The sequence below is a fragment of the Pterocles gutturalis genome, unplaced genomic scaffold (assembly GCF_000699245.1).
Source record: "Pterocles gutturalis isolate BGI_N339 unplaced genomic scaffold, ASM69924v1 scaffold18004, whole genome shotgun sequence".
In the NCBI taxonomy this organism is placed as follows: Eukaryota; Metazoa; Chordata; class Aves; order Pterocliformes; family Pteroclidae; genus Pterocles; species Pterocles gutturalis.
In genome coordinates this window covers 92,188-118,549 of record NW_010133770.1, presented here as the reverse complement: position 1 = coordinate 118,549, position 26,362 = coordinate 92,188, and the positions used below count along the sequence as shown (strand labels likewise).

Sequence of the window (26,362 nt, the reverse complement as noted above, 5' to 3'; positions counted from 1 at the left end):
AATTAAGAAGTGACAATTTTAGTAGCGACTGTGGTCCAGAAACCTACCTCTTCTTTGCTGCATTATGTGTGAACTCTGGAGAGCTAATACTAACTAGCTCTGTTTCACCATTGGCATGTAATGGCCATTCTGCACCAGCAGAATGAAACATAGTAGGAAATTAAGTTAGCAAGAATAAAGTATATCTTCCAAAGAAGCCAAGGCAACCCCATAGAGTTCCACCCTGACATTTTTCCTTTGCAGTTTATGGCTCCCAGGCGGGTACAAACCATCTGTTTCTAAGCTTCCAAATTTGATTTAATTATTTCCTCTTTGGAGCGATCCCACTGAACTCACAGCTATGTGCAGAATTCTGCAAGAAGTCTCTGCTGCATAAGTAAATAAAACAACATTATCCTAGCTTTGTGGTAGCTACATAAGAATTGCCTCGTTATGAAAGCAAAAAAAATTATTTAAATAAATCTGATTTTTTAAATTAAAAACAATTTAGCTAAAGATGTTCAGAATTAATTTCTGTAAAGGTTTTTTAAGTGTCTATTTTCTCTGCTAGAAACTATAAATACTCTTAAAACTCTGAGAACAATGACATGTTGTGTACTTAATCTGGAGGAGAGAAGCACTGTGCCATTCTATAAAGTTGCATTCATACTCCTTTTAAGAAATACAATAATCACATAACTTTCAACAGATAATCTTGACGTGCACATACTGTCAAATGGCAGTATTAGAACATACTCCTTCTCCGGATGCTTCAGTACTTTCTTCCATATCGTTCAACAACTTTGGATCAGTGGGTCTTCTGGAGACACAAGAAAATCTTTGGCAAGCAAAGGTGGTAGAAACTACCACTGCTGAAACATCCTTTGCTGACACACTGAGCAGGAAGCCCTCTCTTAATTATTGCTACATGCTTCCAGCTGAACACAAGAAATGATATATACTTGTTCAGTCAGGCTTAGGTCAGAGCCGTAACAAAAATCAGACCTAGTGTTGAGGAACTTCCCATGCGAGGAGAAATACCTAGTATTTGTCCACTTCATATTTGCAGGAGTGAATGTCAGTCTGAACTGAGATAACACAATTGCTCTGCCAAAATCAGAATGTTAACAAGGACAACTGGTATCTCTTAACAAAAAAATAACAGCAACAACAATCAAATCTATGTAAGTTTTACTGATATTTCATGCAGATAAGCTAGTTTAATAGTAGCATTTGGATGAATTATCAATGAGTTAAAGCTTAATCAGTATCTTCAAATTTCTGAGAAACGGCAAATCAAATGCAAATGACCTATACTGAACTAGAAGCAGATAATTAAGTTTTTAACAACAGCAGCTGTTCAGAAACATAAACCCCAGCTATACCTAAAGGCACTAGTCAACTTACTCCTCAACTACAAGCAGATTTAATAACTATCCATAAACACAATTAGGTTTACAGATAGGTAACTTCTTCTAATCTAGGTTCCCACTGAAAATTAAAAACAGGAAAAGTGTTGCCTCGAATGATGATCTGAAATCAGATGCCATGTATTTAATGCCAACTTAACAGACACCAACGCAGAATCATAGAATAATTTAGGGCACTCTGGAGGTCACCTAGTCTCACTTCCTGCACAAAGCAGGACTCCTAAGTCAGAGCAGGGTTGTTCAAGGGCTGTGTCCAGCTGAGCTCTGAAAATATCCAGGGATGGAGATTATTCTGCTTCCTTGGGCAACCTGTTCCAAAGCTGGACCACCCTCACAGTGAAGAATTTTTCATTATGTTCAATCAAACTTCCCTTGTTGCAGCTTGTGTTCGTTGACTCTTACTCTTCACCATGCACCTCTGAGAAAAATCCGTCTCCATTATTGCTGTCATCCATTTAGAAGCTTAAAGACTATTAGGTCCCTCCTTGGCATCTCCTTCTTCAGGCTAAATAAGCCCAGTTCCTTTAGCCTCTCCTCACAGCTCATACAGTTCAGCCACCTCCCCACCTTGTTTGCCCCTATCCTGGATTTGCCCTGCTTTGTACTGGAGAAGCTGAAGACATATTCCAGATGTGGCCTCAGGAGGACCAAGCAGAAGGGGGTGACCAGTATCCTCAATCAGCTGGCTCCTTGCTTTCTAATTCAGCCCAGAGTGTCTTTAGCCTTCATTGCCATCCGGGCACATGGCAGACATGTTCAACTTCCTGCCCAGCAGGAGGCCCAGGATTTTTCTGCTGAGCTGTTAACTCTCTGGCCAATCCCCAGCCTGTACTGATGCATGAGCGTGTTCCAGAGCAGGCCGTTGTATTTTGTCTTTGTTCAACTATATGAAATTCACTAAACTTAACATAAAAAATACAGTTATCATCTGAATACTCACAGATGTGATAATGCTGAAAGATCATTAAAAGCTCCTTCAGGAACAACAGAAATATCATTTCCATGTAAAGACCTTAAAAAGAAAATTAACATAATAATATATGTGCATAAAAATCAGCAAGTTAACTTTGGTTAACCCTTGGTAAATAATTTTCACTTTTTCACACTTTTTTTCTTCCAGTTCTTCAGTGTTTCCAGCTGGTTTTTGTTTGTTTTTTTTTAAGCTCTAACTGGCTGCCTACTTGTCACTTGATTTATTTCATCCTGAATTTTCACAAGAAATTTTAATAATATGATTCTTTTTAAATTGAAAGAATAAAGGTCAGTACAAGTAGGCACACTTCTGCAAACTACTGATTGGACTTATGGATAGAAGAAGAGTTATTATTTTTTACTTTTTCAGCAATTCCCTGAAATTCCCCAAAATTATGTTTGTAGGTTTTTTTTAATCTGTCATGGATTAATGGAAAATACAGGCATCGACTGTTCATTAATGTACGTATTAAGCTTGTTGCCCCAATTTGATAGTAAAGATAAAGAACTAAAGAATTTATTAAGCATCAATACCAGGACTAGTGTTACCTCTACTGTAGCAAACCTGCATAAAAATTTCTCTCCTTTTCTATAAATTCATTGTTACATGTATATCTAACATATACAGTATTATGGTTCTTGAAATTATCCACATTTATATAAAAATAATTGATGTTACGTGAGTGCATTTAAATATTGCCATGCTTGAGACATTTAATCCAACTAAGCTATTAAATGGTTATAAACCACCCAAATGGAGGCAAAAACTACATGTTCTGCTGGGGACTGTTGAGAAAGAATTTCTGCAGTTGTTTTTTTTTCTTAATGACAAACTGACTGACTGTTCTTTATTTTCCTTTATCACTTTTTGTACCCTTTCAAAAATGTTCTTCCTAGTGGTAAAATAGAAAGTTTTCCTAGAACCAAAAAGTAATTTTATTGATTTTTTCACTAGTAAACCATGATGTAATGGTTTTGGAAATATTCCCATATTAAATTAAACAACAAAGAAAGACATTTATTGTTGGAATAAAAATATTCCAACATCAACTTCAAAATCCTCTCATATATACTGAGGAATTTATGCATATGGCATTTTTGTTAGACTTCAATACTTATAACAAGGAAGAACATAACACAAAAAAGAACTATAGCCAAGAATAAAAAGCAAAAAAGAAAAAAAGGCATGTTTGTATATACCATGTTGTCCAGGGTCATATAACTTCTTGTGCAGCATTTTGAGAGTATACTTCCCCAGGATGAAGCCACCTACATTTCTAAGGCTACGTAATTATCATTTCTCAAATACTTGATAGGTTTTAAAATCTAGTAACTTCCTAGAGATTTGCTATCTGTTGTGCCCAAATAAAAATTCAGTAAAACAGCAATGATTAAAAAATAATACTTACAACAACCTAAGTGATTTCAAGCCATCAAAAGTCCGTGCAGGGATACACCTCAGGCGGTTGTAACTAAGAATTCTGAAAATATATAAAATACTGTCAGCAAGTATATCAGCCATTCAGTAAACAATGCAGAGCATGACGAAACCCAGCTTTTGACACATAGCTAGTTAGGAAACAAGTTATTTTACAGCCTCCACAACAAGCAAGCTTTAATATCAACTAAATGCCCTTTCTTTCCAAGACAAAAAAACCCCACTGTAACGCTTCCAAAGAGTCACTGTTACAGGTTTAAACTTACAAGGTGAGCAGCTGAGTCATGTTGCTGAAGCTCTGATTAGAAAGAGTGCTGATTCTGTTGTTACTTAAATCTCTATAAAAAATAAATTCAGAAATTCAGACCTTAAAATGACTGCCCCAGTCCTGAAACACTGTAAGTTAAACTGACAGACACATTATTTTTATTAGTAGAAGCAGTATCATGATTGGTATCAATATTTAAAGCAGCACATATTTTTATTTTCACATGCAATATACAAGTCCAGCAAGCATTTAGCTTGATCAATGAAAAGCATTTTCATTTCAACACAGATGAAAAAGCAGCATAATGCATTCTTATACAACAGCAATGTCCGTCATGCTACTGAGTTAATAATGCGATCCTACATGAACTCTCGTATAGAAATTAAAGTGATGTTTTAAAGTGGAAATCATTCTAGTCATGTCCCTAATGACACCTGAGTAAGTATCATCTAGTACTCTAGTTAACACTTATATGCTGAAGACATCAAAGCCTAGAGCTATTATTAAAAAGAACACTATCTAAGATCTATAGAGAAAGCCTTAACATCTTTCTTGTTGTTCAGTATTCTAATGAATAAAATCTTAAGCATAAGTATGATGGAAGCTGGAGTGGTATGCTGGTAGCTTCAAAGATAGTAGCTTCAAAGAAACTTTGAAGAAGCTATATTAAATGTGAATACTGCTTGTTCTCATATTGTGCTTTAGTTTTCATTTTATGTTGACTGTTTCACTATTGTTTACCGTACTTTGTGGTGAAATACAGCATTTGTTTCTGAGATGACCTTGATAATTTAACTTAAGAGCACTGTAGAATAGCTATGCAATATGCATATTTCTCCCCTCAAAATTTCATGAAAGCATGTAAGGCAACTGATTCATAATACTAAACATATTAGTCAAGTAAAACAGAGGACAGAGCAATCTATTCAAAAGAGAAGGAAAAATTTAGAAATAAAAAATTTTCCTTGTTAATCTGGAACTCAGGAGACTCATATGTAATTCCATGTTTGGCCACAGAAGAACTATGCAGAGTGTTTTGGTTTTCCAAACACAGCTGGGGAACATTCTCAACTTCATAACAGCAGTATGAGGATATTTTCAGAAGAGAATACAATAATGTGCCCCACAGGTCTGACAAATAGACACTGTTAATACTCATCTTATTTGCATTTTATTTACTGTTCATCTATAATTTATTGTATTACATTTGTCTGATAAATTGTTTGTGTGGATTTTCTGATTAGGAGGTAAAGTTATACAATTTCTGTCTGTGTTTGTCATGAGTACCTAACCTCTGTGACGGAAGCCTTATCACTCTGACTCTAATTAACCTCATCTCTAGACGTATATCCAGTCTCCACTGATATTGTTACTGCACACCGTCCAATCTATATGCTTGCTTCTTGTATTGAGGTTCCAAGTTTCTATTTTCTGTGTGCTTCAAGTTATGTCCTGTATAACTTCCCTAAACAACCCACAGCGATTTCCTATAGGTTCTATGCTGTATATATTTGAGAATATTGCAAGGGTTTTTTCCTGATGTTATTTGTAAAATACAAAAAAGTAGTGGAAACTTGTTTTTTCTAAATGACCATAACTACTTTTGTCTAGCATGAGGGAAATAAAGGAAATCAAGTTCTTGTTTCTGAGTGCCAAACCACTTTCATTTTTTGCAGCAAAGCTCTAAACCCTGTCAAAAATAAATTTAAGGGATTTTGTTACTCCCCTCTGCTTTTTATTCTGATTATAATGAAACCACAAACTGCTTTCAGAATGTTACACAGTTCAACCTCAGCTGGTATAAATTTTTATAGTCCTAACAATGGCCATGGAATTACAGCCATTTACATCAACAGTCTTCCTGATTCTCTCATTGTACACTTACAAGGTACAGAAATCATATTCAAATCATTCATGAAGTAGAGGTAATAAATTTTAGAGCAGCTAGTGATTCACCTCAAATCACAGAGTGAGTCAGCAATAGAGCTGGGAGTAAGGCGTTCTAGACAAGCTCTCTTCTTGAGTCATTAAACCATATATTGTGGGAGAAACAGAAGGAGTTACATTCAAGTATTAAAACAGTTGTATGTGCTGCTCCTATGTGCAGTATACCATGGAGTGAACCATATCACAGAATGTTTCTTTTGTAAAGTAAATAATTCTAGTGCATTTACAGACCTGTGTACCAAAATGCTGTACTACCCTAACACATCTTTTAAGGTCTTACATCTCTTTTCAGGTTAACTATAATTTTTGCTTATTTATTTTGTGACGTAATCACTGGAATGAAATACCCCTGTTCATAAAACGTCACTGAGTGTATTATATGCAGGATGTGATAAGCAGAATAAAATATCCTCCATTATAAAATGTGGTTTGGTACTATATTTGCTAAAAGATATGATACTTTTTTTTTTTTTTTCTTATTACTAAACCCAGGTATAATGAAGTAGAGTTTTTTGGGTTTTTTGGTTTTTTTGGTTTTTTTATATTCCAGAAGAGAATGTTGCTCTAAAACTACTTACATGAGAGTTAAATGCTTGTAGTTGGAAAGCTCTTTTGGAACAAAGGTAAACTGATTTCCATCCAAATAACTAAAACAGAAAAATAAAACACAGAGCATTTTATTTTCATTAAAACAGTAGCATCTTCATCTGCTAATTTTAGAATCCAACAGTAAAGTTAATAACAAATGAATACATAGAATTTCCATTTTATAAGAAACCTTGCTTATAAGTTTTGGGTTATACCAAATGCTGTTGTTTCAGATATTGTGATTATGAAGTAACAGTAGTAACTTGTATTATTTCATAAAGACTTTGCAAAATGAGGTCTTTATCACCTCCATTTCACACACACAGACAAAAAGTAAATCTTACTTCAGCAAGTCATATTAAGTGTGGATTTTGAGCTATCATAAACAGAAACAGAGCCTGGCATTGCAGAGGAAGTCCTTTACAGTCAAAACAGCAAGAGCTGGTCCCATCTCTTAACAGCAAATTCATTTGTCATGCTTGTAGTTCAGGTCACCTTCCCTAATTTCTCCCTGTATATCTCATGATTTATCAGGGATGACATACTACAAGCTTGTTCCTACAGAGTATGTTAGGGACTAAAGACAGTAATCAACTACCCTTCACTAGTAAAGCTAGAATTTTTTTTCCCCTCTTTGTAGGTTTACAGCTCCTGTATTATATTTGTTGCTCTTCTTCCATGGTCATAATTCTCAGTAACAGACTCGTTCATCCTTAAGAGGTGCAGAGCCATCAAGCTGTATCAGCACCTCAGTCACAGGCAAAGGAATGTAAGAAGCCTGGTCTAAAAAGCTTCTAGTGTTCAGGCAGTCATTACAAAGTACAAGTGGAGGGGCTCTTCATGTAACCAGGGAAGTTGTTTAGAGGTGGTAAGAAGTGCTGAATTTACCTGAAATGGAGCAGACAGTGGCAGGAAGATTAAAGTTTCTCAACTGGGGCAAATGACTTCCTGTATGGTGGCATTATGGTGGTATTACTTGTGTCTCCTGGAACCCAAGTAAAAACTACACCCTCATTATCCCCATACAAAGAAGATATTTTAGCCATCCAAATGCTTGGGACACACTTGAGTTAAGAGCAGCCTTGATAAAGACATTCTTAGATTAATTTTGAGCCTAGTGTTTTTAAGTATGCTGCTGCATCTTTGGCAGCTTTTGTTTTGACTAAATGGATAGGCTGAAACACAGTTAATGAAATAAATATCTACATCTAATAAAAAAGCTTTTACTTCCTTTACCCCCTGCCCTTTCCCTTGGACCATGCCTTCCTTAGGGCTGCTTGCCAAATCCAAAATATTTGTCTCAATAAGTTTTATGCTTATGCTAGTGTACTACACAAAGGTGATGAATGGAGCATGGGCTCATATACTTAATATACTTAATTATTGAAAAAGAAACCAACAACATTTAAAAATTTTGAAGAAGTATTCTGAGAATTTTTTTTTATTGACAGATAGATTAGGATATATTGCTTTAGCTTCCTTAGAAATTAAGTACTACAAGTATTTGCTTGGCTGATAAAAATTCCTCTTTGTTCAAGTGAAGCAATTATTAAGATATTTTATAAAACACATGAAGAGCAGATCTTAGAAGGGTTATGCATGCTAACGAACAAGAAGAATCAATCAGTATGCAACTGCTAACAGGAACAACCCCATTATCCTTTTGAAAAATATGCTAAATCGCATGCCTAGATGCTAATTAAAGCATACAAAATTGTACACAAATGAGTTTTCAGTCACAGTCAGGGTTCCACTTGCACTTCCAAAAGTATCTCTCTTTAGCTGCTTAGTTTTACATTTCATTGAAGTTCTTACATTGTCAAATTGCATTTATTAGGCCAGATTATACTTAATTAAGTCATCTTCTATTCAAGAAAAAAACCCAACACCAAAACTCAGTGAAGTGAGTTATAGTTTCATATATGTGTGCTAATTTGAGTTCTTAATAATTTCTCTTCTTTAATGACTAAAGTCTTTTGGATGCTCTTAAGCACCAAACTAGTGTCAGACATTTCAGAATCTTCTATATAATATGAAATAGTCAAAAAATACAACTGTTTTAGTGACTTAAGATATACAGTTATGATATCTTCTGAAAAAGCCCTATATTAAGCAGTCACTATGAAGCATTAGTAATTTAATAATAAATATTTGCCATATGTAACACAAACCCAACTTTTTTCTTGTCAGTAATTTCTATTTCTTTCAATCCTGTGACCTATCTGATCAAGATGCAAACCAGCTGATCAGCCCAATTTTTAGATTTATAAAAATTGACTCATCTAGTCTTATGAGCAGCTTATTCAGTTATTACCCTCAAACAATATGTGAGGCAGGAAGCTCTTTTTTAAATCAGTCACTGTCATCTGCATATTCATATTATATTTTTCATAAGATGCAATCTTTATAATTTATCTCATATAAAAATGTATGAAGAGAATAATAAAATATCCCAGATTGTATAAGACTGCCTATATCAAAAGTTAAGACTTTCTATTAAACCCGTCTTTCTGAAATATCACAAAACCATGTCTACTATGAAAATATGCAAACACATTAATAGATTGTTTTATTTTGGATTTTCCATGTAATTGAACTTCATTCCTTCTTAAACAGTGACCATAGATTAATCACATTCACTGTTGACCATAATTTAACCCACTGTAGTAAGATATCCACCATCAGTTATATGATGGTTCAGCGTTGGGCTTATAAATTCTGAGAGTGATTATGATTTTATATATATATATTTTTAAAGCTTTTCAGTGACAGATAGTTCTTAGACTATTTTGGGACTTACAGAGCATTGCTAACTCAATCACAGATTTCTCAAGATATTGTGCAAGTCTATATATCTTTATATCTATAAAGCTGTATATCAATAAATTTAAACTGATCTATTGAAACACTTAATTTTTTCTCCCCTCATTTTTGAACCTGGCAACATAAATCTGGAATTGATTTTTATAAAAGGGAAAAAAGTGTGCCACTTACAGCTCAGTTACATCTTTTGGGATGCCTTTAGGCAAAGTTTTTAGGCCTTTGTTGCTGCAGCGAACTACTGTGTCTAGGCAAGTACATTCTGCAGGACAGCGGGACAGTGGAGAGCAGCTATTGTCATCATTTCCTGGTTAATAAAAACAGATGCTAAGGCTTACTATACAAATGTCACTTCAGTATTAGCAATAATATCCCACCTGGAATTTCTATAAGCAAACATGATATTTCTACATTACGATAACTCTGGGTAGGGAAAACTTTAAGTCATCTCTGTAAACCATCGCTCCAAGAATTTACATCTCAAGTGACACTTTATTTAGTACAATGCTGTTTTACTAGGTAAAAATGCTACTATATGGGAAAAAAAGGTCATTAAAGAAAGAACAAAATCTAAAATGAAAGATGATAAAGCAAAATATATGTTGATTTTCAAAATTAAAAAACTATTAAAAATAAACAGAGTCTCTTTAGAGAAAAGTTACAGCCTTGAAAACTGAAAAACTAATAATGCAATATATGGAAGCATGTGTGAGAGATGCAAGATAGCAGTGTCTTTTTTTTTAAATGTTGAGAAGAATTCTGATGTTCAGTAAGTCACAAGCTAAGAAAAAACAGCATGTTATTCGATCAAGTAACCTGAAAGAGTGCTTGATTCAAGCATCTGCATTTGAAATTATGCTCACCTGAACAACATTTGATTATTTAATTTTTATGATTTACAGTACTGAACAGAGGGAAGAAAAACTTTTGAAAACTTATATACAATAGCTGTGTGCTTGCTGATCACCCAAAATGGGTGAAAGATTTTTAAACTGATGTAGAAACGGAGTATAAAGCACAGATGAAGTTATTAAAGCATAACACTTTGGGATCTTGGGAATCATGGAGCTATACTTACAAAAGGTGAAATTATAAAAAGTTCAAATATTAGTTTTCTTACCATCATCACATGTAAAGTCCTGAATGGCCACATCCTGGATGGGAATCTCTTTGAGGAAGTAGGGTTTTTGGCAGCGGGGGTTCCCTGTCACAATACGTTTCTTCCTTAGCCAGTCTCCAAGCCACGCGAGATGGCAGTTGCAGTTGAAGGGATTGGCCAAGAGGTTTCTGAGAACCACACAAAAGTTTACTTTGTCTGAGACAATTTTTTCTTCCTAAGTAGTCTATTTCTATTTTCAAAAAGCTAAGCTTAAATACCATTCTTCAAACAGTACTATGTACAAACCATAGGAAAAAGCTGTAATTGAGGCTCTGCATGGTGAATCTTGATATAACTCATTTAGAAATAATTTAAAACTGTCAAAGACCTGACTTGTTGTCAAGCTACTCTGTACTGATAATGCAATAATTCCATATAGAAATGAAGGGTGATTACTTTACATTATTAGCTTTAACCTGACAACAGCTATTCCATTAATTTGTCATCTCAAGATTTCCATCTTTTATTTGCTCCAGAGAATAAGTTTCCTATCTGAAGTGACAGCTAAGTTGATTACATGCCAGTTATAAAAATGAATTTACTTCTAGAAGTCTCAGTACTTTTGGCATCTCCTTACTTCAGCACAAACCTATCGACAATTCCATTATTTATAAACATGCCATCCTTAATATGCACAAATAGTCACTTGGTGAAAAGTGTCACTTTTATGTAAAAAGAGGAATAAATACTTTCCTTAATACCTGCAAAAACCATTTCTTCAGTAAACTGAGTGGCAGCTTTGCTCACTGTTTCCCTTCCCTTAAATTACATCACATTTAAATAAAAAAAAGGATGCTTCTTTTTATAGAAAATGAGATGGAAGCTTCATTATAAAACATGTATGAATTAAGATCTGAATAGGCCGAGAAAATTTAAGACAATAATTGGACAGTACAGTGCAGAAAGACAGACAACACGGTGACTCGACCAGCTGTGAAGGTGAGATGCCCACCCAAAATGTGATTTTCTACCCTGGCTCAGATCAGTGGCCTTCTGCGAGGGGAGCAGGCAGGACATTTTTTCCTGCCTTCTCAGGCACTTCTGGAAACCAGTCTAATGTTGCATCAAAGGGCACCATGAAAACATACTCTTCATGCATCCAAGATGGTCCAGAAAATAAACTTTCTCAAAAATCCCTCTATGAACTTTCTTTCCCCTTAATGTTACCTCATTTATATAGTAAACCATTAACAGAAATGTCCCTGAAACATTAGAGGTTTAAACTTCGGTAAGGTAAACACAAATGTGGCTTACAACGTTGAGAGTGAATGCAGGGTATCGAAAGAGCCGGGTGCCACGGTGGTGATTTGGTTGTCATACAGCGAGAGCAGGCGGACAGAGCTCAGGCCCGTGAAGCTGTCGTTTCCCACACAGCTCACACGGTTGCTCCTCAGCATCCTGAGAAAGGAAGGATCAGCATTGTGGTCAATGTCCAAGTGGAGACCGGTGACAAGTGGTGTTCCGCAGGGGTCGGTACTGGGACCAGTGTTGGTTTACATCTTTGTTGGTGACATGGACAGCTGGACTGAGTGCACCCTCAGCAAGTTTGCTGATGACACCAAGCTGTGTGGTGTGGTGGACACGCTGGAGGGAAGGGATGCCATCCAGAGGGACCTCAACAGGCTTGAGAGGTGGGCCCGTGCAAACCTCATGAAATTCAACAAGGTTAAGTGCAAGGTCCTGCACATGGGTCAAGGCAACCCCAAGCACAAATACAGGCTGGGTGGAGAATGGCTTGAGAGGAGCCCTGAGGAGAAGGACTTGGGGGTGTTGCTGGATGGAAAGCAAAGCTCAAGCTGAGCTGGCAATGTGCTCTTGCAGCCCAGAAAGCCAAGCAGATGCTGGGGTGCATCAAAAGGAATGTGGCCAGCAGGTTGAAGGAGGTGATTTTCCCCCTCTATTTTGCTCTCATGAGACCTCACCTGGAGCACTGCATCCAGCTCTGGGGCCCCCAACATAAGAAAGACACGGACCTGTTGGAGCAAGTCCAGAGGAGGACCATGAAGATGGTCAGAGGGCTGGAGCACCTCCCATATGAGGACAGGCTGAGAGAGTTGGGATTGCTCAGTGTGGAGAAAAGACAGCTCCAAGGAGACCTAACAGCAGCCTACCAGTACCTAAAGGGGACCTACAGGAGGGATGGGGAAACTATTTATCAGGGAGTGTAGTGACAGGACAAGGGGTAAGGGTTATAACCTGATAGAGGGTACATTTAGATTAGATATTAGAAATAAATTTATTAGTGTGAGGGTGGTGAGGCACTGGAACAGGTTGCCCGGAGAAGCTGTGGATGCCCCATCCCTGGAGGTGTTCAAGGCCAGGCTGGACGAGGCTTTGAGCAACCTGGGCTAGTGGAGGGTGTCCCTTCCTGTGGCAGGGGGGGGGAACTTGATGATCTTTAAGGTCCTTTCCAACCCAAACCATTCTATGATTCTATGATTCTCTTTATTAGCTTAGCCTGAGCAGGGGCTATAGCTGAAGTGCTGGCCCAAGCATGGGAAAGGGACCACTGCCGGTGGCAGAACCCCAGCGCAGTGATCCCAGTGCCACCTGTCACCTCACTGAAGGGAATGAGCGCAGCATGCGTGGAGGGGACTGGAAAACAGAAAGGTGGGTGGGTAGGTTTCACAGAGGCGAGAGGTGCTTCCCCTAAGCATTTGTGATTTTTTTTTTCTTTTAATACCAGAATCAGTAATTATAGTTGATTTGAAAAGAAAATAAATTGATTGAAATTCCCCAAGTCAGAAATACAGAGCAGCCTCATCTTCATGTTTCCAGGCCCAACGACTCCAGTGCTGCTGTGTGCATGGAGCAGAATTTTGTACCAGCTGACCTCCTCTTGATGCCCCTTTGACCTGAATTTTCTTGGGATAAATTCTAGAAACCACTTCTACTACATTCTCAAGCATTTCAATTAAATGAAATCAAGCTACCCTGACTCCTTAGCTCTAGTCAAAATTTCAGAATACTAATCAAGAAACACCTGTAGTAAAATCCCTCACATTTCTGTAAAACATGCAAGCTTTGAAGTTTGCTGTTTTCCTAGCTGTCCATCAATAAAGTAATATTTTTTCCCAAGCTCTTGTCTAAGAAGAGCTGCTTCTAACAATTTTAGAAGCTTTAAATGCAAAGTTAGAAATTATAGCCCTGATTTATTTAAAACAGCTAATGTCTATGGACAGCTGAAGCTCCAAAGACCATTTAATCTTAGCTCTGCTCTGCTGATCAGAAGGACAGTCTCTCTGAAGAAGACCATGAAGCTGTGGATTGAATAAACATATTTTTTTTTGAGTGGAAAGAGCTAAATTGCCTACATGGAAAGAATGAAATGAGTTCAAGCTATAGTGCTTTTACTCCTCCCTTCACTGTTGAAATGCCATTAAAATTACTTAGGAGAGAATTGTTTCCCACATTTCAATATTCACCAGAGTAATTTTTTCCTCCAGGAAAAATCCTACTAATGGTTGAGATGAACTGAATCAGACTCCATTATGTAAAACGTGTAATTCCTCTGCAAAATTCTGTTACTTTGAAGCACATGATTATTCCCATTTCTGTTTCTGCAGTTGGATGTTTACCCATTCTCAACTGCTTCATCATTTTAGAGGACTCATAATTTATGTAGTCAAGTAACCACAACGAAGTTCAGATAGATTATGTCCATAATTAATAAGTAATGAATTAATATAATGTATGATAACTTTCTGTAAAATGGGAATAAAATCTGAGATATGCTTGAATAATCTATAGCTAATCATCCAAAATCAAAGTTTTTAGGACAGATAGAATATTACTTTAAAAAGACACCTGTCAGAAAGAAAGAATAAAAACACCCAAATAATCACACTTACAATGTCTTGAGACTTTCTAGTCCTTTAAACATTTTGTGTTGAACACTTTCCAAGCGGTTGCTAGTGAGCAATAGTTCATTCACACCAGAGGCTCCATCAAATGCTCCTTCTTCGATATCGGTAATCTTGTTATTGCTCAGGTTTCTATTACACATTAACAGAAACAGAGAAAAACATGTTTTATTTTTTAAATACCCTAAATTAACTGTTAAATGCTAACAACTGCATGAATTTCAAGATACTGAATTACTGTGTAAAAGCAACAAATGCATTGTTCAACTTCAAACCAATAAAAGCAAATATCAATGCCCTGCTAACTAAAGAAGTAAAGCAGTCTTTGTAAGATTATTTAAATAATGGCAATTACCCAGTCCATGCTGCTGCCACACATCTTTTCATAATTTTGAGTCTTTTCAGGGACTTAATATTTTTTTCATAGCTCCAGTCCTCGTAGCATTATTAGATGAGTTAGCAACGATACTGTACAAATACCAGCACAACTAACCCCTCTGCTTTATTTCATCTTGGTAGACACAAATATAAGAAAACAGTATGAACAGCAACATATGTAAATGAAATGTGTTAATGTAAACAGTAAAGGAAATGTTAATCTTTAATGACACTAGTTAAAAAGGAGGGTTTATAAGCAAGACAGTTCATTTATCTGCAATCTGCATGCAAAGCAGATCAAAATGTGGGAAAATTACGTAAAATACTGACAAAATATTTAGTGTTTACATAGTTTTTAGCTGAAATATGGAAATTACATCCCAAATGTGTAGTATGTGTACTATACATACAAAAGCATACATACTCAATAACATGTTTTCTTAAAGATTTTTTATGTTATTCTTGCTTCCTTTTGTTTTGTTTGTTTCATATAACTATTTATACATATTAGAGAAGTATATATCTACATGCTAAACAGTGTTATAATACACTAGTGACTTTTAAAAAGCTCTTAGAAATGCTCTGAGACAATGTAACATTAAGTGAAGCTAAAAACTTAATAGAATTAACGATGTTGGGAAGAAAATCAAACATTATATAAAATCAAACTTCTAGATCACCACTTCAATTGCCCAAATCAAGAAAGATACTATTTGTCAGAACAAAAATTCATACACTTTGATTTTGCCAGAATGAACAGTGGCCATTATCTAAGACATAAAAAAAAAAAAAAGAAAAAAAAGGTGTGGCTTAATCTAGAGTGCTGACTACTCATTACTAGCCTAGCTGGAATTTAACATACACCTTGCCTTGCCTGTGATGAAGGATACAATCATCGCTTTCATTTAGTTTCACAGTTGAGTTGTTCAGTCTCCTGTAAGGTGCTGCACAAGACTGGAAGCAAGAAACTCATTATTTCTCATCTCAGCTGGCTTATTCACGTCAAGCCCTTAGTTTCCTAATATCTTATTTGTTCCTGGTGTAACATGGATACTACTTCACTCACTTCACAGGGATATTTTACAGATTAATGTTGCATAACTAATCAATGATGCAGTGCATACACATGCTTTATTACTGATGAACCATCAAATCAATTAAACATATAGGCCCCAATTTTTCAATGTCATCTGTGCAGAAAGACCTTTGCACCTATTTGAACCTCCAGAAGAAATACGAACTCCACAAAAACACAGAATTCACTCGTATTGGTGTCTCTGTAACATTACTACCTCAGCGCTTTCCAGTCATGCTTAACCAGTCACTGTATTACTCTCTAAATTGGAGAATATTGTAACAACTGATAACTATATTAGGATGTTAGGGAGCAGTATTATTAAAAACGTTAACTTTTCATTAACATTTTCTCAATTTTGTTCCTCCTCAATTATCCAGATTTCAAAGCTCTTGGGAGTTCCAGTAGACAGATAATATTAAGATTAATATTCTTCCTTTTCTTTCTTTTGTTTTGAACACCTCCTCAACTAAAAAGCGGCAAACTAGCTTTAGATGACATGAAATGTTTACTAAGTTACCTGTATAGCCTGAAAATATGTAATTACTGACAGTGGCAAGGTGTACTTGAGTTGATAGGTCAAAAGCAAAGTTGTATGTTTGGTTTTTTTATCTTTGGTCTACTAACTAAAATCAGTAATAAGTACTTAACTATGGTCATGACAGCTGCCAGCAAGGGTCTGGATAAGGCTAACAATAGCTTAAGTAATAATCAAGCTTAAGTAATAATATTGCTCCCCTTGAGATTCTGGTCACTAATAATGTAGACTGAACTTTTACAAATGGTAGTAACTTGGTGACTACATTCAGAAAGCAGTGCATCATTTTCATTAATCTGATCTATTTTTACTTGCATTTTTCTTCACTTACTAGTTATGTTTGGATTTAATCCTGAAAAGATTGAGCACAGAGTCACTAAGTCTAACTAAATGATCTACCCTCAAATATGTCTTTTACATAAGTGAAAGAAAAGCTTTTCATAGATTTATTTTTAATAACAGCTGCAACTGGTAAGATTATAAACTCCTCTTAGAATATGAACTGTGAACATGGACTGACATGGATGAGCTATCAAACCATTTCTTTCTCAGTCATTTAATTTTGATATTCCCCTCATCTAATGACAGTTTAATGAAGCACAGAATCAAAGGCATGTCTTGAATGTGCTGAAAGAGGCAAAATTGCCTGGTTAGGGAGTAGTACAGGAAGTTACAAAAGATTACTAGAACCTTTTTTGCGCAGCTTATACTGTGAGTTCCCTGCTGTGGCTGCATAACAGACCAGGTGGCTGGACCCTGCAGTGAAGGTGTCAGAGCTATACACCATGAGAAGTTGTTACTGGTAGTACATAGTCCCATAGAGAAGAGCTGCCAACTCTAGTCTGCTTCAGTGATTCATTTAAAAACATTTTTGATTTTTGATTAAAATGAATCTTTTATAACTAGGAACTAAGAAAGGTGGAGAAACACAGCAATGACCTAACACGCTGTCTGAATAGACAAGGTCACTGAAGCTGCACTTACATTTTACGCAGCTGAGGAAGTTTCTTAAAGATTCCAGTAGCTTCCAGGACTGAAAATTCGTTGTTATTTAGTCGCCTACAAGAAATGACATCAATTTCAGAAAAGAATATTCAGGCATTGGTACAGAATGTTCCACACTAAGTAAGTTTTTCAGACTGGTTTAACTGAATAGCTGGTATTTAACTGGTAGCTGAAGAACAATTCTGTATATACTGACATTTCCAATTCTGATAATTCCTGTGTACGAGCATTCTCATTAGTTAAACTTAGACATACAAAAGACATACAGAATCAAAACCAGATCACAAAATAGCATAAAACTAAAACTGCTGAGAAATAGAAGAAGATGTTTTTAATTTTTCTTTTAAGGGAAGAAAAACAAAAATGTAACTAAGGTAGGATTCCATGGCAACTTATAAATAAAAATCTTTAAGGAGCACATGTAAACCACTGAAGATCAGTTTACTGTTCTTTCAAGGATATCAAGTAGGGTCTGCCAGACATCTGGAGGTGCTCACAGAACACTATTTACAAGAATGAAATAATTACTTTATGGCCAATTCTTCTTTTGAATAGAGATTGAAACACATTGTGTAGGTCTTCCCAAGAATTTAGAAACACTCATCTGACCACGGTTTATCTTCAGACCACTACACCTAACATATGTATATCCCATACGGAAGCATTAAGTGCTGCTTTGTAACACTACAAGAAGTTATACAATGAACAACAAATACTATCTGGATATTGATCTTTCTTGTCCAGGTATCAAGGCTGTTTCAGCACAGTATACCATTAATAGCTGCTAGGTTAGTGGACCATCTATATTTAAAAAAATATCTGCACTGACACAGTATTCCCTATTTTCCTCTCTTGAAAAAAAAAAAAAAAATTAGAAGTCTTAAATTCTTTATATGTTTTAATGGAGTCATTTTATTAAGGAAGGGAGTCTGTCCGGCTTTTATTTAGAGATGACTGACACGATCACCATGAAATGAAATTCAGCATAAATCTAAACCCAGAATGCTTTTTAGAATTGCCTTATTGAAATACAAGATTGAACAAAAACAACCCTAGAAAATAAAAGAAAGCTGCTCATTCATCCTTCCTTCCTGCTCATTCTCAATGATAGCCAGAAGGGAAATTAAGGTTGTAAATCTGAAGGTATGGCTGTACAAAAGTTTCATCACGGAATCAAACTGAGAGAGGATAGGAGCAGTTTTTTGGATCTACACAGAGCATTTGCATACCACACTGAAGTACACGTAACATGAATTTCAAAACATGCTACCACCTCTGAAAATCATCTGGATGACTTAATGTGATTTTTTTACAATGTCGATTAACAAAGTTACATCATCATTGTAAACAGCCTTTTTCTCCCTGTCCATCAAAAATGGAAGTACCAAGCTTTCTATAAATGCTGATATTTTCAAATACTTTTCAAGTGCTATATCATTTAGTAGAATGACTTGTCAAACAATTTGATCCTTTCTTCTTCCCGACAACCTTTTACATATTAAAAATAATTTACTTTGTCGCTCAAGTTTCCTTTGCACAAATGCATTCAATCTTTTCAATTTTTCTTTGGAAGTCTTCTTTTCTAGATGATTCTTTTTCTCCTTGAATTTTTTACCAAGTGATCCACATCCACCTTGAAAAGTGAAGTCCTTGACACAGTATTCCAGCTGATATTGTACTACTGTTATGTACAGTAAAACAATTATTTCATATAACTTACATAGTACACCACTGTACATACATTCTAAAATGTAATTTGTAGCAGTGCTTGATGGTACTCCTTCATCTTCAGTATGTATGGTAATACCATCATAGCTATTTGTCTTGAACTACTTGCTGGTTATTCCTCAGTCTTGTATTTGTAGTGCTAATTACTCTTACCTAACGTAATAATGTAGAATTTGAATTTTTATTTTGTTTAAACTGGTCTTAGTCTATGATCAATATTGCAGTACCACTGGAAGAATTTTCCATGTGTTTTGAAGGTTTTAAGTATTTGAGAAGTTCCTCTCTACTTCTCTATGATGGAAAAGAAGCAGAGGTTGAATCACTGTATTGTGTTTGGTTAAAACTGTATCACAAATCATATATTCTCTCTAAGTTTGTGTGTATGGTGATATCGCAATTCATGCATTGTCACGGAGGGTAGATCTACAAATGAAGGGACATCAAGAGTTACAAATTATGGGTTTGTGGTCAGAGGAATGATCACATGGACCACATGGCATTTCTATAGTTGGGAGATTGCTGGCTTTAGATTTGAATTGTTAAGTACTTGTGCAAGAAGTTTTCATTCTATTATCATGGTAAGTGATACCACACACAGAGGAATTAAAACTATTACAGATTATTGAAAAATTAACAGAAGTTGTGGTATCCTCCTTCTGGATCTTAATATCACTATCTTCTGAGCCCAGTGCTCTTGACTCGTAAAGGTAATAATGGTAATTGTTATCTGTCTATCACTGGAGCATGAAAAGGATCTTAAAAATACTTGTATCTAGTTTACTCAAGTACTCAAGTACTGAAATGCCATTCTGAAAATAAAAAAAGTAAAAAAAGAAGCATTTGATAACGATGTGGAAGTACTCTGTTTCTCTATTTTATCTGACACTTTTTCCTGTTTAATTAACATAATGGGTAAGATATTTGTATGTTTTGGTACACTAGATGAACCTTCCTGGAAGGCTACGTACTGCAGTTATATTCATGCTTTCGAAAGCTGTCTTGTTAGGATCTGGTATTATATCAGATATTGTACAATAATTACAAAGAACATATAAGACTGAAATTTTATTTAGCATTTCTCCTGGGGACTCTGGTTTGAGTGGTCTATAAAATGCTTCCTGAATTTTCCTACATGTTAGAATATCTTAAAAATATTTTGTTTCTGTGATGCATTTACAGGCTTTTACTTTATCTCAAATACTTCCGTGTCAGATTAAATAGACCTTTCACTGGTTTTCTGGAAGACTGTGAGCAACCGACAAAATAGAAACAGTTAGAACAGCACTTGTCTCACTTACAAATTTTTTCACCTTTTACAGTTAAGCATCTACCTTGAACTGTATTATTATTTTCAGATTTTTTAAACAACTACTCTGAAGAAATAGTTTTTTTGATGTGACATTATAACTGTTGCAGTCTACATAATCAATACTCTTTTCCTCACTTGTGATCTTCATTTCCAAGCTGTCTCAGCTCCAAACAACACTCTGCAGAGAATAATCTAGCCTTCCTCATCACTGTTATAAAAACATCAATGTCATTTGACTCTAACAAGTATCTTTATCTCAAATTCGATGGATAAAATAAAAGAAAGGCTAACTAGGTGCTCTTGTATATGCCAGTAAGCGTTGTGAACTGGAAATCACAGAGTGGCCCTAAAACTAGACTGGGAAATCCAAGATGAGCAACAAAGGCAGTGCAAAAAGACCAGGAATAACAGCAGGAAAAGAGCTGTAACTTTTGCATCAGTGAGGCAAATACCAGAAGAATGTATTTAGCTAGAGCAATTGGATTTCTAGAGGAAGAAAAAAATGCACGAGTGATTCCTCTATCCCCTCTGGAATACTTTCAAGGCTGTTGACATTGTTATTACATTAAAAAGACTTGAAGAACAATCTATACAGTTTATCAAGAAGGTGGCTGAATAGTGACTTTGTTACAGTTTAAGACCATCTTACAGGATAAAGTGCTGGAGAGAAAAGGGCTCTTTAACAGCAGAAAATATAAAAGCAGCAATAACAAAAACTGAAGAGACGTAGACTCCATATGGAAATAAAAGAACCCATTTTAGAAGATTTTAACAGAAGCGAAGGGAGATGATTAACTTCTGTAACACTCTCAGGGAAATGGTGGATTTTTAATCCACTAATATCTTCAAACAAGATGGGATGTTTTCTAAAGAGCTGTAACCAAACATGAATTATGTTTTAGTCAAAGACATTTTTTTGTTGACTGAAATTTGGGAGTTTAGGATACACAGCAGACGATGCCTGATGATTCAATTGTTCCTTCTGAATTTAATATATATGAATCATAATTATAGAAAGAAAACATTTGTCAGTTTATCTTCCATATATAAACAAATATGAAAATCAACAATCAAAACATGAAATTAAGATTATTATTTCTTCAGATCAGAGAGAATTAAAGATCAATCCTAAGAATCAAGACAATGCCTGATTGTCACTTCAACAACTCTGTTTCTTGTCTCTTGGTTCAGTAACTATGACTTTTATATCCATTACTTTATGATCTCCTCCTACACTTTAACCTGCTACCCATTCCATCAGTTTTTATTCCTCAGTTCAAGCAATTTCATCTCAAAATATTATAGCATAACTTTATATACATTTGATGAGTACTTTCTGTGGACCTTCCTCCACACTAAAATCTTTTTCTCTCCTTTCTGGTTCTTCAATCTCTATATTGTATCCCTAGCTAATCCTGTATGGAAAGAAAAAAAAAAAAAGTATTTCTCCACTGAAATCTACCTCCCTTTACCCAAGACTGTGTATCAGTTTTTTCTTCTCTGGCAGTACTTTATGAACAGTAAATCAACAATGTGAACATGGCCAAAAGCTGAGCTTTGCTTTTCCCACTATGCCAGTTTTTTAAGTGAATTTGCCATCATTTTGGGCACAACTGGAATTACCACTAAGTTCAGGTCCCCCCAGCTCAGACAAAAGTCTCCATCTCTATTTACACAATATTTCAGCTTCAAAATCCTTTTCCTGTCCAGATATTCCAAATCCTTAACCATGCTCTCAGAACTTCACACCTTCACTGCTGTACTGTTGCTTTGATGCCAGCTGCAGACTGATTATTTTTTAAGAGATGTGCCATGCTGTTCCTTGTTTCACCCCTCTGGGTCACAACTTGATTACAGTACTCCACACCTCTGTCCCAGCTTTTCTACATCAAATCAAAGTTTCTCCCTTTTGTCCCTCAACATTCTGCCTTGTTCTTTACATCTCCTAGGAAAAACAGGTCTTTCCTCCCACCTTTGCTCTGCCAATGATGGACACTTTAATCTCCTGCCTTTCTGCTGATCCTTCAAGCACCTCTGCATTCCCTTTCATATTATGCTTTGCACATGGGGAAATCTCGTAAAGCTGTCTTAATTTTATCTTTCAATCCCTCCTTGAAGACCACTTCAGTTGTAATGCTTACAAATCATTCCCATATGGCACTTATTAAGCAAGTAATAATCTGTGACTTCTTTTCTGCTCATGTCTGTTCATTGTATTATTAGCTCATCTTCTTAACCGAATGCTGTCTTGTTTGTCTGCTTTACCTTCTCCTGGTCTCCTGCCTGACACACATAATGTGTGCTTTGCATAAGAATAATCACCTCTGTTTTATTAAACACCTCGGTAGCACTTTTCAAGACAGACTGCTGGTTACTGCATGTCCTATTTGCTCTTGTAGTTAAAATAAAAAAGCAAAATAAACCCCACTACCTTTCAAAAACAATCCAAGAAGGGTAGCTCATGTACTGGAGAACTGGAAACACAGAATAGTTACCTTATGTACTTATTTTTAAGGCTACATGGTACTGAAATTATTTAGTTTTTAAGGCTACATGGTACTGAAATGATGCATACATTATTTTTATTACTATCTAGTCCTTTGAAGTGCACCACAGAGGCTACATTTAATTTCTGCTGTTCAAAAAGGTAAAGCTGTGTTTTTGTATTTGAAAATGTTAGGTTTTCCATAAGCAAATAATGCTTTATTATGGGTTCAACTTACAACTCTGCTGTGTACTGAGGGATGTGATCAGGAATTTTGTTGAGTTTCTGATTGGAGCAGTCTACTGTGGTCCCTTCACAGCGACATTTCTCAGGGCAAGCCAAATCTGCAAAGCAGTCTCCACTTAATTTGGATCTGTAATCTTCAGTGCCTGTGGAAGAGTCAAGTCAAAACACAGATACTGAGTCAACAAAGTATAATATTTCCTTCTTGTGAGAAGGTTGAAAAGATGTCTGCAACGCAGATAATGGGTGGGCAACTTGGGAAATGCATGATAAACTTTGTGATACTGAACAGACACAAGGGCTTCAAGAGAGGGTTAAATATAGGGGCTTAAGATACGCTGGAAAAAGAAACTGTGACCAACTTCACATAACAGGATAACATTAACTTGAGCTTTTCACAGCTGTACTTTCTGCTGATTATGTTGTCAGTCAATCTAGCCTTGTTTATAGCTAATCACAGAAATGTCACTGATTCTTTTAGAATTTATTTTCATTCTCTGTATCAAGACTAAATAGATCCCAAATGCCACCTTTTCTCTTTCTCTTGTTAAAAATTTGTATTGTTGACTGGACTTCATTAACCTCTGTGATTTTTATTTTTTTATAGTCCCGATACTCCACATCATCTCAGACACCAAAGATTGAAAGCCCTGTTTTCAGCTTTAATTTAAAAAATGTGTGATCCTGACTTAAGCCTCAGCAGCTTGCCATGCTGTAGAAAGCTGCGTGACGTTCCATGGTGCTTGACAGAACCATGTTTTACTCATACCTCACAACCACATGGTTAGATCAAGCACAACAGAAAATCTCGCTACATTATCAAAACTGCATCCATTAGGCCAAGGATAATAACAAGGGAAAAGAGGAAGGAGTAGGTATAAGTTACAGAAGCATTTGAAGTTTAATACTTGCTTACATGACATGGCATTCTTATTACTGAATGTCCAGTGCCACAGTAACAGTATTACTGTCACAGATTAAATAAAAAGTTAAAAAAAAAAATGAACCACATTGAAAGTTTCCTCCACCATTTCCCACAATCAGTCAAAGAAAACATCCTAAACATATCAGGAGAAAACATCCAGTAAGGAACTGAGGGTGGGTGACAAAGAAAACAGAGAAGCTGAAAGGACCTGTGGGTTCCTCTCGGACAAAGGTGGAAAGACTGATACTAGCAGAAGGTGCATCAGGGCTGGGAAGTACATTGTGATTTAGCTCAGACACTGAACTTTACTTACAGCCAAAATGGTGAACTCCTGCAAAAGTAAAGATAGCCAAGAAGGAAAGAAAGACAGAGTAACCTCAATTAAGATAAAAACATGAACTAAGCTCTCATGTTCTCTACTCAACTTTATTTTGACTAGGTGTTGCTAAGGGGTGCTGTCTTCAGCAGACAGAAAGAGTAATTCATTTTAAGTGGCATTAAAAAATTAAGAAAAGATTGGGGTTAATTACAGATGTTATATAGGATGATAATGCTTCCCATGCATTATTCTTCACTATTTTGAATGTATTCTTTAAAAGCTGCTCCTTTGAACATATATACATGCTATGCCACTTAAAACCTTAATAAACCAAAGAAACATAGGAGAAACACCCCAGCAGTGGGAAAAAAAATTCCCAACAGTCATCAGATATTATGATGTCTAATGTTTGTAATGTCCAAGTAACACACACGATGTAACTACATGGAACATTTCTATGAGCCAGCAGACAAAAGGTACTTTTTGAAATTAGTGTTTTAGTACTTGTATAACCTTTAGTCTTACAATGACTAATGAAATTCTACTAAGACTTCTGAGTGTCTGCAGATCAAGATCTCCCAATGACATATTTAAAAAAAATAGAAAAAATATTTAAGTTTTTAAAGAAATGCTAACATTTTAACAGTATTTACTGAAGTGCAAATAAGTGTTTTAAGCACTTTTTAATACCCAAAAAGCAAGGCTACAAATACAGCTTTTTTTTCCTCCTGCATCCAGAGTAAATAACTGTTAGCAGTTTACAGTAAACAACTAAATATTCAGGGATAAGGTCTTCAGCAACAAGAAGAATTTTATACATAAATAAACTAGTAGAAAGCACAGAAGCTGTACTTCAAGAAGCAAATCTGTAGCACTTTTTGATTAATTTAATACTTTTTCTTCTTTTTTCTTCAGGAACAGCATTTTTAAAAGGGTATGTAAACAAACCTAAACTGCATGTGTGGCCGGATTATATACAGGCTGTGAAGACATTTGCTGGCAAGAAAACACTTCTAACTCAGAGACAAAAGTTGTGCTGGCAAGGTTGACTAGAAGTCACTCTGTGGCAGCAATACAGCTGTTCTACTCATTAAGGAATTGAGTGGTTACTACAGGTTTAAGAAATTGAATCCCCCTCTGTTTTATGCTGCTTTAAACCACATTTTCACAGCTGCCAGTGCTGACAAATTGCTGCCTTATTTTGTATTTCATTTTGTCTTTTCTTCATATTCAAACCAATGTGTTAGTATGAGGGCATGAAGAACTTCACATGATTGCTGCAAATTTATTGATACATCACAAAGCATTAGAAGAGTTGTTAAACATACCAGCTTAAAAGACAAAGACTAAGACCAATCAATAAATCAGTACTTCAGACACTGCAGAATTACAATATACCTGTAGTACTTGAAAGAACAAGTGCACTGGTGTCATAATCAATTATTGTAGATATTTTTCTAGATATTAAACTATAGTACAAAACCCTGCTTGCAAATCACATACTGTAATTCATCAATGGATTCATTATTCCCTTGTTTATTTTGCCAATCAATCATTTACAATCTGTTAGGAACATAATGCAAGTGCTTCATTGTTGTTTTTTTTCTATTAAGAAATCAGTGCACACACCTGACAAGCAAGATAAAACAAAGAAAGAAGCATATTTCAAAGAGCTAGGGCCAACATCAGTAAATCGTTTTGTGAAAATATCATAGACTAATTGTAGCTTGAAGCTGTGTGTAAATTGCTGTTTCACCCCAACTCTAAAGTCATATTTTCTTTAATGGAAAGCATTTCTGATTCACTGTATTCGTGTGACCACAGAATGCCTTTACTGAAGAATCTCCGCTTTCTTTTCCGAGCATTCCACTGTGATTTGGCAAACAGAAGGCA

General features: G+C 35.7%; 1 protein-coding gene across 1 annotated transcript in view; it reads right to left on the bottom strand.

Annotated features, from left to right (window-relative positions):
* The window catches only part of SLIT2 (slit homolog 2 (Drosophila)), a gene marked incomplete at its 5' end in the record, with an annotated part of 112,033 nt that overhangs the window by 41,544 nt on the left and 44,127 nt on the right, over nucleotides 1–26,362 (bottom strand). The window contains 10 exons of the mRNA XM_010081372.1: nucleotides 2,350–2,421; nucleotides 3,791–3,862; nucleotides 4,086–4,157; nucleotides 6,613–6,681; nucleotides 9,617–9,749; nucleotides 10,563–10,729; nucleotides 11,856–11,999; nucleotides 14,453–14,596; nucleotides 17,440–17,514; nucleotides 23,221–23,371. Of these exons, the coding sequence (XP_010079674.1) occupies nucleotides 2,350–2,421; nucleotides 3,791–3,862; nucleotides 4,086–4,157; nucleotides 6,613–6,681; nucleotides 9,617–9,749; nucleotides 10,563–10,729; nucleotides 11,856–11,999; nucleotides 14,453–14,596; nucleotides 17,440–17,514; nucleotides 23,221–23,371 (1,099 nt within the window). The remainder of the gene's footprint in view (nucleotides 1–2,349; nucleotides 2,422–3,790; nucleotides 3,863–4,085; nucleotides 4,158–6,612; nucleotides 6,682–9,616; nucleotides 9,750–10,562; nucleotides 10,730–11,855; nucleotides 12,000–14,452; nucleotides 14,597–17,439; nucleotides 17,515–23,220; nucleotides 23,372–26,362) is intronic.